Below are 14703 nucleotides of genomic sequence, written 5' to 3' on the forward strand. Positions count from 1 at the left end.
TACTAACCAGTTTGTTTTTGTCTATCCCAAAGATAAATATAAACGGAGGTTTATCTGATAATGTGTGTTAATCAAAATAATGTTAATCTTTTACATCACTGTTGTATGCTACTCACTGGGTGAGCTATTCTCTGCACACTCTTTGATTCAATGAGTAGCATACAACAGTGATGTAAAAAGGTAGACATTTGCCAGCCAATGGCTTGTTTTTCACTTTTATCATATAGACATCTAAAACTTTGATGTAATATTTTTCCTATTAATTTTTTCTACTATTTTTGTCTAATGGAAAAGTTATTCCTTATATCAAAATCAAGAAGATGTTATTTTCTTCTAAGATTTTTAAAGTTTTGTTTTTGAGATTCCTTTTCTCTAAAACTGAAAACTTTCCTTGTAATTTTTAGCAAAGATAATTGCATGTTTGGATTTTATTTTCTAATTTATATGAGCAAGATAAATATTGCCTGATAATTCCTTTGCTGGGATATTTAGATGGAATATTTTTTAAATGTCTTTAGATTCTTAGATTAATGGTACTAAATGTTACTTTTCTTTCCCAGATTAGAAATCATTTTTCAATACCACTTTATGTTTATGGAGGGGACACCTTATTGGGAACGGCTTCACCTGGAAGTGAATTTAACATACCATTAGCATCTTACCGGTGATTTTTTTCTTTATCCTTTTGTTTGCCCTAAGGTTTCTTATAGACTTTTTAGTTTCTGATTTAGTAGTGATATCTATCTTTAAGTTATCAAACCATGATCAAATTTATCTTGTTAATATCTCATCTAACTTAAGTTTTGGCACTCTTAGAAGATTTTTTTAAAGAAATATTATTTAACTTAATGTATATAATGTATATCCTATAAATTATCTATGCTTTCACTAGTAAATATAAATTACATGCTTGCAATATAACTATCATGGCCATAGTCATATACATTTATGATTTTTAAAAAATTTCTAACTGAGCATGATTGGTGGCTTCTAGATTTATTTACACTATTATGAAGTGATTTTTACTTTTCTAGGGTTTTATGATAGAATATTTTAGAAATTTCTTTAGAAAATGTAAAATATTTTATCTTTTAATCTACATATTTATCTATTAATTGTTCATTGATAGAATTGTAATGTAAATAGAGATAGACAGTTGATCCTTCAACAACATGTGGGTTAGAGGTGCTGACGCCCATGCAGTCAAAAATACACATTCAGTTGTCCCTCGGTATCCATAGAGGATTGTTTCCAGGACCCACTGCAGATACCAGAATCCTTGGGTGCTCAAGTCCCATGGTCAGTCCTCCATACCTCTATTTCCACATCCATGGATTCAACCAACTGCTGGTCATCAAGTACTTTATTTGCTGAAAAATGTCTGCTTATGAATGGACCCGTATAGTTCAAACCCATGTTGTTCAAGGGTCAGCTGTATAGTACATCAGTCTTAAATATTTAAAGTAATTAGATTAAATTTGATATAAAATCTTTTATGTATTAAGAAAGGACTATTAAAATTGTAACAGTACTAATGATGGGCTAGTCACTTAATCATAGGCTTAATATTACAAACAAGTATTATTATTATTCAGGATATTTAATCTGGAATTGAAGATAATCTCTTTCAGGGAGATTAAACTCTCTTGGAGAATAAAAACTTCCTCAGAATAAGCATCATAGTTTGTTAAGTACCATTTCAAAACACACTCTAGACATGGACCTTTAGACCTATGCTACAGAAGGATGGAGGCAAAATTACAAGCAGTCCTAAAATATCCCTTACCTCTATTTATTCTGCCCCATACGTAGGAGTTCAAGATTGGGTCCCTAATGCTTAGAAGACAGCCTAGCAGTTTTAGGCACATATTTTCAGAGAGTAGACCTGCTCACTTTAATGAGTGTTTTATTGCCTAGACCTTCTAACCCTAATGAGTTTTATCGCTTAGTTCAGACTTGCTGAGGGAAAGAGTTATATTGTCTAGAGAACAACCACAAAATAGTTGTTTATAGTATCTGACCTTGTTCTAGAGAGTATTTGTTGTGAGTTATAAGACTAGATTAAAAAGTAGCATGTAAGATATGTTTAAAAGTTTCTGTGAGGAAATCCATTTTGTCCTTGGATAATAAAAGTTAATGGCATTCTGCTTTATTTTTAATAAATATTACTATATATTTTGTGATTCTGTCCATAGAAGAGAAAAGTTAGGTCATTAGAGTATCTTTACACTTTTTTGTTCAAGGCTAAATATTTGTTACATGGAAGTTAATCTATCTTAATTAGAGTTATTAATGACTGACTAGCTTGGATTTCACATTAGATATTCTTCTAATCAAACGCTTAGATATAGATACTTTTATATTTAAGATGTGAGGTCTTAAATTAACAAATGAGTATCATTCTGTAGAATTTAAGTGTACTTATTCTTAACTTTAATTCATTTAACAAGTATTTACCAAGTGTTTTGTTGTGTGGAAGGCACTACTGTAGGATACCAAGAGGAATTGGCATGGCTATTCCCCTTGGGAGATTGATATATTATATAAGTACAGAAAGTAGAAAACAATGGGTTGTTGAGAATCACAGAAAAAGTTATAGTTGTACAAAACTATGAAAAGGAAAGAAGGGATTAATGATTAACTCCTGAGAGACGTACATGAATTATAGTTAAAATATAATAATGTGGAGATGAGTGGGGAAGGGCAATCTTAAATGGAAGGAATTGCATAACAAAGATAAGGAGGCATGAATGCACAGGATTTGTACAGGTCTATAAGAGACTAGGGGTTTGACTGGAATGTAGTGTGCATGTTGGAATATGAAATTTGAAAGGTTAAGTCCACATTGGGATAGTTGCTCGCTCATTGTCTTGCCCCCATTTATATAAATTTTATCTTCATCTTTAATATCATCTATTTCTTTCTTCCTCTCTCAGAACATTTGGTGTTCTTCTGTTTTAAGACCATTTACTGCATCAGCTCTTCTCACTCAAAACCTCTTGCCATTGATCATCTGTCTCTCATGTTTTCTCTTCATTCATTTCTTAAACTTTCCTTTAACCTTGCATATTTCTCTAGTTCAGCTCTACCCTTCAGAAAGAAAGCTTTTGGGGAAAATTGTGACCTCTGGAAAACACTCTGCAGCCAGTCTAGAAAGAGTTAACCACACTCTTCATGCCCTTAGTCTGCAGTGTACATCTGGTGGTTTTTTGTTTTTTTTTTGGGTACCTATCACAGTGCAGTAGTTATCTTTAAACATTACATTTCCCATGTGATTGGTATCTCCTTAAGAGTAAAGAATGACTTACTCATTTGTGCATTTTCAGTTTTACCTTCTCATTGGTAAATAATAGTCCAATAAATGTCTTGACGGAAAAAAAATGAAAATTACAGAGAGAATGTAGAAGTAAAATAGGCTAAATCTGATAACTGATTTGACAGGTAACTATATCTATGTGTGTAAGGGGGGAATAAGGAAGAGTTAATATTATTTTATAGTCCAGAGTGCCAATAGCTGGAAGTTCCTGAAAAAAGGACACACAGAGAAGTGGGTGTGGAGGGTTCAGAGTTCAATCTAGCAATTTAAGGCACCATCCGACATCATTACAGAAATATGTAGTAGATATTTAAAATTTGGGGGACTAGAGCTTAAGAAAACAATCACAGCTAGAGATAGTATTGACAGTTGTCACACAGTAAAGGATAGTGTCACAATCATAGGTAATTAGTTTTACAAATATAAAAATACTTAAGTGTTTATACTTGGACACACCTTAGGTTTAAAAAAATTATTAAACCCAAAGTACAATTTGCAATGTAAACAAAGAATGTGATTTTTAAATATAAGGATTAATCATATGTGACACCTAATAATTTTATTACTGTCTTCTTACAACCACTTCTGCAACTATGCCCAACATTTCTGTAAAGCTAAGTATCTATTGAAAGCTTTCATATGATTAACCTTGAAAAGCTGGTGATTAATTTTTCAGTAGAAATATATTTTTGCTTCACAAACTCAATCATGGTATGTACTTGGGACCACATATCCAGGAAAGCCAACTTCTTTAAGTTAAGTGTATACGTCACAGCTGTATGTGTGTTTTTTGCATATATGACCTGTATGATTATGTATTTTCTGAGAGAAACCAGTTATTATCTTGTAAACATACTTTTAAGACAGCAAGTTTCTAAGAAAAATATTCTTCTCTTGGAAGCCAAATAACTTGATTGGTTTCCAGAAAGTTAAGATGGAAATTGGTATCTGTATGTCTATCTTACCTATCTCTAAGAAGAATGTGAAAATATAAAAATTTATTACAATAGTATGGAGGGAGATAATTTCATTGTTCTGAAGCTGTAATCAAACAATTAAACATATATTTTCTTTTAAAGCATTTTAAAGTGTATTGTTTAATCTTTTATGTAGATCACTCCTTTCCCTGAAGCCAGAAGATGAGGACTATCAAATGTGTGAAGGAATTGATTTTGAAGAAATTATAAAAAATGATGGCACTTTTCTCAAGAAGAAATGTAGATCTATAAACCCTTCCAAGAAGCCATTTATCATTAATATTGTCCCAGAAAAAGATAATTTGACATCTGTGCAAGTGTATTCAGAAGATGGTTGGGACTTACCATATATAATGCATTTGTGGCCACCTATTCTACTCCGAAATCTTCTTCCTTACAAAATTGCTTATTATATAGAGGTATTCTGGAATTTTTTAATGCCCTCCTGTCTTTGATTTTGTAGTTTTAGTTATTTAAAGTTATAAACAATAAAACAATGTTTTAAAATTCTAATAAAAATTATAGTACTGGTGAATAGACAGTACAGATATTCTTCAAATGGAAAAGAAATCATGTTATATGAAAGAAGATTAAAAAAATTTTTTTTCCACTGATTTACCTTAGAAATCTGGTTACTAAGTTGAATATAGTTCATATGCACAAATATGATATGCCATTTTAAAAATCATTTATGAAAGTAATAGATATTCCTGTAGAAAATTTCAGAAAATAAAGATTATTAATATTGTCTATAATCACATATTCTGAAGGTAGCACTTCTGATGAAGTTATTTCAGTTCTAAAATATATATTTATATTATATATATTTTTTTCAGTCTTTTCCATGCATGTATATTTCATGTATGTTTAAAAGATGGATACTAACTTTTCAAACATGTATGAGAATTAGTATTAAAATAATAGTACTAGACTTAAAACTTGCTACGTTATATTATTCTTGTGCTAATTTTCTAAAAGGATTTTATGCCCTATAAAGATGCTTTTTCTTTTAAATACTCTTTGTTTTAAGATATTACATCTGATTCCTTCCTGTTGCTATAACAGGAATCTCTTCATCTTAGGATTTTAAGTGAATATTCCATTTGCCATTGCTTGTCAAATATAAGAAAGTAGTTCTTCATTGTAGTATATTATTCGTTTTATTGCAGTTTGTTAATTATTAATTATTGAGATTTACTATATGTTTACACTTTTCTGTTGAATTTTTTTTCGGAGTGGGGGAGTGAACACATCTATGGTTTAAGAATATCTGTTTTCCATATGGTTGACAGATAACATAGTGGTTAAGAATTTACACTTTGCTGTCAGATAGATTTGAGATTGAATCCTACCTCTATCACTAACTAGCGCTATGTCTTTAGGTAAGCTACGTTATCTTTCTAAATCATTTGTCCTAGCCTATAAAAGGGAGATAGTAATAAAACTTTCATGATTGGGATATGGGGAAAATCAAATTAAATAATGTTTATAAAGGACTTAGCACAGTGCCTGACAGGCACATGATTCCCATTTATTTACCTCTCTAGCACCACCAGCACTACTCTTCTATTTTGTGGAACATGTCAAGTGTTGATAGCTTACATTGTTTTTGCTTTAAGTAATTTAAAATCTTAAGGTGAAGAGATTCCTATGTTATAACAGGAGGGAACCAGATTAGAGTTGCTGGATAAACAGGTGAAATACCCAGATGGACTGTCTATCTATGTTGCATTTTAATAGAACTTTTAACTTGATGCTTTTAGGGATCACATTCTGTTTGCTAGTTTCCAAAGGATATGATCACTTTTTAGAAAGACAGTTTAGCTGCGGTGTGGAGAAGGGCTTAGAGGAGATAAGAGCAGTTAGGAGACTCTTAAAGGGAGAGGTCACAGTGACATGAACTAAGGTAATGCAAGTGTGGGTGGAGAGAAATGAACAGTTTTGAGAGCTACGTAAGATGCAGTATAAACTGTGATTGGAAATGGGTTATGAGAGTTTGTTTAAAATCAAAAATGGGAGTTAGTAGGGATTGCTTATTTTGGATTACGTACATTTTTCATTATTTTGTAGTTTTCACAACTAAAATCACTGGTGGATAAGATTTTTGTTTTACTAATTATAGTGTTTTATAATCTTCATTAGTGCCAGCAGAATTCCACACTATATTATTTAATTTTATTTTCACAATAGTCCTTTGAAGTAGATCATTTAGACCATTTTACAAATACAGTAACTCAAATCTCAATTTACAGAAATTTACACAGTTGACAGAGTTAGAACTTGAACATAAGTCTTCTTTTTCTGACAGAGATATTTCAGAATCATTTGTATAGCATTTGGAATCATTAAGTAGAATATTTTGGCATATTATTCTGAAACATTAAAATTTTACTGTATTTTTTTTTATTATAGGGCATTGAACATAGAGTTTTTACTCTACATGAAGGCCGTTCAGCCCAGATTTGTACTGTACAGTTGGATAAAGCCAGGCTGCATTTAAAATTACTTGACTATCTTAATCATGATTGGAAAAGTGAATATCATATGAAACCTAATCAACAAGATATTAGTTTCATCAGTTTTACTTGTGTTACAGAAATAGAGAAGACTGATTTAGATATTGCTATCCATGTGACTTATAATACTGGCCAGACAGTTATGGCATTTCATAGTCCTTACTGGATGGTCAATAAAACTGGTCGAATGTTACAGTATAAAGCAGATGGAATTCATCGAAAGCATCCACCTAATTATAAAAAGCCAGTTCTCTTTTCTTTTCAGCCAAAGCATTTTTTTAATAACAATAAGGTATGTGAAGTTTTTTTGACTTTCATTCTTCTTTATCTACTTATCACTCCTTTTTGTGTGTTTAGAAGAATAAAATATTATGAAATAGGTAGAAATAACATTTGTGAAATATTTGAGGTTAAAAAGATTAGAATTTAGTCTTGGGAAGGGTTTAGTGCATTAACAGTATAATATTAGTTTAGGCTAAAAAGCAAAAAATATATCAACTTAGGTAGGAATTTTTAAAGGTACCTAAATACTAATATATTTGAAATATTTTTTTCTAGGTTCAGCTTATGGTAACTGATAGTGAATTGTCAGATCAGTTTTCAATTGATACTGTTGGTAGTCATGGAGCTGTTAAATGTAAGGGCCTGAAAATGGAATATCAAGTGAGTTCATTTTTTTTAAGCTCTACTGAGTACTTAATTTTTATAAGGATGTTATGATAATGGAATAGTTTTTGAAATGTTGCTATTTTTTTTCCCTGTAGGTTGGTGTCACTATAGATCTTAGCAGTTTTAACATTACCAGAATTGTCACATTTACACCCTTTTTTTTGCTTAAAAACAAAAGTAAATATCATATATCAGTGGCTGAAGAGGGAAGTGATAAATGGCTCTCTCTTGATTTGGAGCAGGTGGGTAGATGAATTTCAAAAAGGTACCTCTTTAGATTTTCATTTTTCCTTGAAGTTTGATACATGAAATCACTATGTAATGTTTTAACTCTCCACCCCCACCTCCCAATTTTGTTTCAGTTCCATGAACATTTGAGTATTTATTTGTATCAGAATAAACCAAGTAAATAATTTAATTATTAAAATCCAAACATTGTCATCTAGGAATGCGTTGCTTGATAAGAGAGGTAGACATTTAATAATTACTAACCAAATGTCGTTAAATACGGCAGTAGAAGACTGGGTAAAGTATAAATGCAGCAAAGAGAAAGAAATTATTTATTCTCTTTAGGAAGCTGTTAGAGATGCCTTTATAGGGTAGGTTAAGCTAATTATTTTAGGAAGACAGTAGTGTCTTAGGAATGAAATTTTGATTCTACTCTATCTGTAGCTATTAGGTCTCTGGGTAAGAGCTTTCCGAAAGACTGCCTGAGGTTAATAGAATACTTCTGAAGAAATTTTATTTTAAGTATGTTAGGATTATTAGAGAAGTGTTTGCTATTTTTATTCATTATGCCTTTTTGCTCTGAAACCATCTTTCTGGAATCATTATTCTTGACGTACATCCTTCGGCATTTCCTTTAGAGCTGATTTGGAGGTAAATACCATCAGTTTGTGTTTATCCATAAAAGTTTTAATCATCACCTTTCTTTTATGATACTTTTTCTTGATAATCAATTCTATTTTTTTTCAACATGTTGTAGCATTTATTATATTCTGGCTTCCATTTTTGTTGAAAATTCTGCTGTGATTCTGTCATTTCTCTGGAGGTTATCTTTCCTTTTTCTCTAGCTGCCTTCACAGTCTTCTCTCTGTCTTTGATGTTCTGCAGTCATACTGCTGTTTGTCTGCATGTGGGTTCCTTTGATATATCCTGCTTGAGATACTTTATTCCTAGACCTGTGGATTAATATATTTCATACCTTCTGTAAAATTGGCAGCTATTGTCTCTTTAAATACTACCTCTCCTCTATTCGTCCATTTCCTCTTTCTGGGTCTTTAATCGGATTTGTTCTAGACCTTCATATTCTTTCTTCCATATATCTTATTATCTTTTTTATATTTTCTATCTGTATAACTCTTTGCTTCATTCTGGATAAATTCTGCATATATATTTTTCATAGATTTTCACTTTTACTATATATATTATACAGTATATATATATATATATATATGCTATTTGAGCCTTCAACTGAGCTTTTTATTTGAATAATTATATTTCTCATTTCTAGAAGTTGTACCTTTTTTCATGTTTGCCTGTTCATTCATTCTTTCAACAATATTTATTGTGTACTCCTTATGTGCCTTGTGATACATCTTTTAACAAAACCACAAGTACCTGTCCTTGTGTAGTTTACATTTCAGTGGGAGTGTGGGGAAATCATTAAATGGATAATACCATAGTCAACTAGTAAAATACATAGTATGTTTAAAGGTGACAGGTCTAATAGGGAAAAAGGAAATAAGACAGGCTAAGAGGTGTTAAGAGTTCTAATGAGCAAGAAGTGGGCTATAATTTTACATAAGGTGGTCAAGGATAGGACTTACTGAGGTCACATTTGAACAAACTTGGAGAAAATGTGAGAGGTACACTTGTCAAGAGTTCAGCTGAGTTGGAGCTGAGCTGCCAGGTACAGGAATAGCTGATAAAGACAACAAGCCAAAATGAAAGTAACACTCAGGACTTTAATCACTTACTGCAATAGTATAAGTAAGAGGCTAAACTGAAGAAAGCACCACCTCCCCTTGTACCATTTTTCCTATGGAACAACATTAGTTAGGGGTGAGGTGGATCAGTGAGGGTAGTGTCATTGTCAGGGGAGCCATGAACAAATAGCTCTTACTTTTTTATGGATCTGGGGGTGGCAGAAAACAAAGGGGAAGGGCTAGGAATGGGAAAGTACTGAGCACCGAGTCAGAGTAGAGAAAAAGCATCTTCAAGTTCCGCCTCTCTCCTCGATAAAGAGGTCCTGCAGAGGTTCCTGAGGAAGGCCTCTGCCAAAGGCCCTGATAAAGAGGCCTCTGAACAAAGATGCCTGTAGTAGGAATGCAGATATTTGTAAGGGCATGGCTAGAAGTGGGGGCTGAGTTCTTGAGAATGCAGTGCACTGGCTGTGCACCTAGTCTGGTATGGGGAGGTCAGCTTTGCCCTGTGAGACCTGCCAGATAAAGGTAAAGCCTTTGTAATTACCAGTGGTCTGACCTGAAAAATTACACATAGGTTTTTAGCCAGGAGCTGGACCCCTCAGCAGTGTGGATATCTGGGGAAAGAGCATTAAAGACAAAGGATCAGCCAGGGTAGGTGCCCTAAAATGGGAGAATATTTGGCATGGTTGAGGGATAGCAAAAGAGGCCAATATTATTGGAGAGGGAAAAGTATTTAGAAGAGAACAAGGCATAACAGTGATAAAGAGTAATCATGCAGAACTTTGTGACACAGAACTTTGTGAATTACAAGGATTTTAATTTTTGCTCTGAGTGAAATGGACAGAGCTATTGGAGGGCTCTGAACAGTGATTAAACACAGTAGGCTCTCAATAAATATTTGTTGAATGAATATAGTTTTTTTTTGGCAGATGTTTCATATGTGCTCATTAAGTCTATGGATTCTTGGTTTGTTGGATGTACGGCTCTCTATATATCTAGGTGCCAAGATTATAACTGCAGCTTTGTTTTACTCTATATATTTTCTAGGTATATCTTTTTCCATACTTTTATTTACAGTAGTTCTGTGTCTTGATTTATATGTCAATTGCAGATAAGATTATTGGGTCTTCTCTTTTTAAAAACCTAATCTGTAGCTTGTCTTCCAACAGTTAGTTTATATTCACAGTAATTGCAATTACAAATGCATAACAACTTATTTTTTATTTTACTTTTTGTTGTCAACTTCAGCTTTTCTCTCTTTTGGTTTTGTTTTGTTTTTTTTAACATTTATTTATTTATTTTGGCTGCGCCAGATCTTAGTTGCAGCATGCGGGATCTTCGTTGCAGCATGTGGGCTTATAGTTGTGGCATGCAGACTTCTTAGTTGAGGCATGCATGTGGGATCTAGTTCCCCGACTAGGGATCGAACCCGGGCCCCCTGCATTGGGAGCCCAGAGCCTTCCTTACCCACTGGACCACCAGGGAAGTCCCTCAGCTTTTCTTAAGATAAATTTCTTTTGCTAATTTAAAATCTTCACATTTTAATTTTGGCTTACAGTAGTCAACCTTAACTTAAAATGCATATTTATGATTATTAGCTGTGTTGATTTGTAAGGAAGGCTTACAAATAAGCAAGGCTTGGGGTTTTCAGAGAGAACATCATTTTTAGTCTTCTCAGTTCCTCCTGGGAAATATGTTTGGATTAGTATTGCTACTGTTTTGACTCCCAGATAAGTTTCCACTGGGTTGCAAGAAGCCCCAAGTGGGAATTTTCTCAGCCTGTTATAGCCTTAACCATGTCCCATGTCTAGTTCCATTAATTACTTTTTATGGTTGAATAAAACTGACTTTATCAAGCTAAGGCACTTGACTCTAACATCTAGCTTCTTCTACAGTGCCCTCAGGTCATATGGTGATGATCGTGATGAGCACACGAGCAGTCTCATTGAATTATGTGAAGTTACCAGCCTGGTCAGAGTCGGATCACACTAAGACCTGATTTACATAATAGTTTACAGGCAAGGCTGGCTCTCCATTCCTGTTCTTTTAGCTCTTTTCTTTGTTTCCAGCTCCTGTTGTCTGGTCTTCTTTCTGAGTGCATTGACTGTCTCCTATTCCGTTAGTTTGGTTTCCAGATCACTGATGTCCAGGTTGTTTCTTAAGATTTTGAGCCTGTTTTCTACTCTGAACTTTAGACTTTAGATACTTCTCTTGGTTTTTGCTTTTGTTTTTGCTTTTTTAATCCTTATTTGACTTCCAGGACTCTGGATTTAATATATGTCCTGACTTGACATTTGTGTGTACTTTGACTACTGCTTAATTACTAAGTGATGCCCACAACCCAATTATAATTTTTAGTAACTGAACATTCCCCTGTTTTAAACTGATCACTTGGCTCAGTTTACTTACTTTTTTCCAACCCGTCTCTAGATCTGGACCACACTAACATCTCTTCACAGCACTCTATCAATAGCTCTTCAACTTACTACCCATTACTGTTTGTGTTCAAAGTGCCCCCAAGTGGCACCCCATCTTGAAGTCAACAGTTTATTGCTAAGCAGTCCAGTAACCAGAGCAGTGTTGAAAGAGGTTTAAGACTATTTTAAGTCTACTCTGATGGGTTTATTAAAATGATAAAGGTCTTTATGGTGAAATCAGTTTTACTTAAATAAATATATGTAATATATGTTTTAGTGTATCCCCTTTTGGCCTGAGGATGCTTCTAATAAACTTCTTATTCAAGTTGAAAGAAGTGAAGGCTCTCCCAAAAAGATACATTTTAACAAGCAAGAAAGTTGTATTTTATTGCGTCTGGATAATGAGGTAAGTGATTCTTTTGTGTGTGTGATTAGAGAAGCTAATATATACTTACTAATTTTTTTTTTATTAAATGATTTTTTTTCTTTGTTTCACCAAAAATGAACAAACATTTCTCTTTGCAAAGGGAAAAAGTTCTAAAAGGAAGCAAGAGACATAAAACAATTTAACTGTTATATGGAAAGTTAGAGCAGGGGTCCCCAACCTGGGGGCTGTGGACTGGTACTGGTCCTCAGCCTGTTAGGAACCGGGCCGCACTGCAGGAGGTGTCAGGCAAGCGAGCAAAGCTTCATGTTCCGCTCCCCATGGCTCGCATTACTGAACGAACTATCGCTCACATCACTGTCTGAACATTCCCTCCTCCCCCCCGCCGTTGGGGGACCGCTGAGTTAAAGTGCCTAGAATACTACAATATACCACATCTTGAATTTGACCCATCTGTATATGATAATTGAGAGTCATGGTTTTCCAGAAATGCAGTATAAAATCCTGAATTACTTTCCAAATCATCAAAAAATATATTAAGTTATGAATAGTTTTTATTATTAAATGTTATTGGTTAGTGTTCTTTGGAAAATGATCACATTAGAGAATATTTTCTTTTCCTTTTTTCTAGCTTGGAGGTATTATAGCAGAAGTTAATTTGGCTGAGCATTCTACAGTTATTACATTTTCAGATTATCGTGATGGAGCAGCTACATTCCTGTTAATAAATCACACCAAAAATGACATTGTTCAGTACAAGCAAAGGTGAGAAGATTATTACAAATACAGTATCCCCTGATTTTAGCAGAGTCTAGGTGATGAGACATTGACTTTATGATAATTTCCTAAGAGTATAAACACCGATAATGGCATTATGGCCATGTAAATCAATGTCCTCATTAAAAAAAAAAAAAAAGTATACTGAAGTATATAGGGTTAAAACTGACTTGAGATCTATAATTTACTTTTTTAAAAATTCCAACATAATTGACATATAACATATGAGTTTCAGGTGTCCAATATAATGATTCAATATTTGTATATATTGTAAAATCATCACCACTATAAGTCTAGTTAATATCCATCACCAAACACAGTTAAGATTTTTTTTCTTGTGATGAGAACTTTTAAGATTTACTCTCTTAGCAACTTTCACACATACAATAGAGTATTATTAACTATAGTCACCATGCTGTACCTCGCATCCCCATGATTTATACATTTTATAACTGGAAGTTTGTGCCTTTTGACCACCTTCACTCATTTCATCCACCCCAACCCTGCCTCTAGCAACTACCAATCTGTTCTCTGTATCTGTGTGTTTGTTTTTTTTGGTTGTTTTCTTTTTTCTTTTTTTGTTTTTTTTAGATTCCACATATAAGTGAGATGATACAGTCTCTGACTTGTTTCACATAGCATAATGCCATTAAGGTCCATCCATGTTGTCTCAAATGGCAAGATTTCTTTATGGCTGAATAATATTTCATTTTATATATACCACATTTTCTATATTCATTCATTCATCAGTGGATAGTTAGGTTGTTTCCATGTCTTGGTGATTATAAATAATGCTGCAGTGAAGATTCATATATTTTTTGAATTAGTGTTTTCATTTCCTTTGAACAGATAATCCAGCTGCTGGATCACATGTTCTGTTTTTAGATTTTTGAGAAACCTCCATATTATTTTCCATAGTGGCTTCACCAGTTTACATTCCCACCAACAATACACAAGGGTTCCCTTTTTCTCAACATCCTTGCCAACACTTATTTCTTTTCTTGTCTTTTTGATAATAAGCACTCTGACAGGTGTGAGGTGATGTCTTATTGTGGTTTTGATTTCCCTGATGATTAGTGATATAATTTACTTTTAAATACTTCAAAAACAGAAAAACCAGAAGAACTGAAGCAAGTATGACAAAAGCTTGATCATTGTGGAATCTGGTGAGGAAATTGTCAGGGTTTAGCATAAGAATTTTGTCTATTTTTGAAAAAAATTTTTTTTAATGAACATAATGTAAATATTGATTCTTCAGATTTTTTTCAAACAGTGGATACCTTTTTCTTGCTGAGGCATGTAGGAAAGGAGTGCTACATTTTTAAGCTTTTCTAAAGACCATATTTATGTCTTGATATTTCAAGACTACTCATTATATCATTTGTTTCAATATACTGTGATACCTTATCCTCTTAGTACCACTACAATTTATGTAACCTTCTGTTCCTCTACTTATGTGTCCCAGGTTGTCTTGAATTTATTTTGTCTACTTCTTTTAGTTTGTTTTCATGTCACTTATCAGTGGGCCCATATTTATCAGTGCATTTATGCTTTTTTTCCACTGCTAACTGTACACTTCGAATCATTGACTAAAATAGGCATTGATTGAGTGAGAACCCGAAGCTTGAGCTAGCAAATATCTAGAACTCCTCCTTGCCTATCAGTTCTCTCATTTGAGGAAGATGTTGAGAGAGAGTAGAGCCTGTTTTTTATGATTA

The 14703-nt window shown here is 33.3% G+C and overlaps 1 protein-coding gene across 5 annotated transcripts in view; it reads left to right on the plus strand.

Moving 5' to 3' along the window:
• The window catches only part of VPS13A (vacuolar protein sorting 13 homolog A), a 258210-nt gene that overhangs the window by 189646 nt on the left and 53861 nt on the right, over nt 1–14703 (plus strand). For all 5 annotated transcript variants that reach the window (XR_009503701.1, XM_059924955.1, XM_059924956.1 and 2 more), the window contains 7 exons: nt 561–664; nt 4430–4712; nt 6706–7101; nt 7368–7472; nt 7574–7720; nt 12101–12229; nt 12840–12973. Coding sequence is in view for 4 of the 5 variants with exons in the window: in XM_059924955.1 (XP_059780938.1) it covers nt 561–664; nt 4430–4712; nt 6706–7101; nt 7368–7472; nt 7574–7720; nt 12101–12229; nt 12840–12973 (1298 nt within the window). In the remaining variant the exon portion in view is untranslated. The remainder of the gene's footprint in view (nt 1–560; nt 665–4429; nt 4713–6705; nt 7102–7367; nt 7473–7573; nt 7721–12100; nt 12230–12839; nt 12974–14703) is intronic.

The sequence above is a fragment of the Balaenoptera ricei genome, chromosome 6 (assembly GCF_028023285.1).
Source record: "Balaenoptera ricei isolate mBalRic1 chromosome 6, mBalRic1.hap2, whole genome shotgun sequence".
Taxonomy (NCBI): Eukaryota; Metazoa; Chordata; class Mammalia; order Artiodactyla; family Balaenopteridae; genus Balaenoptera; species Balaenoptera ricei.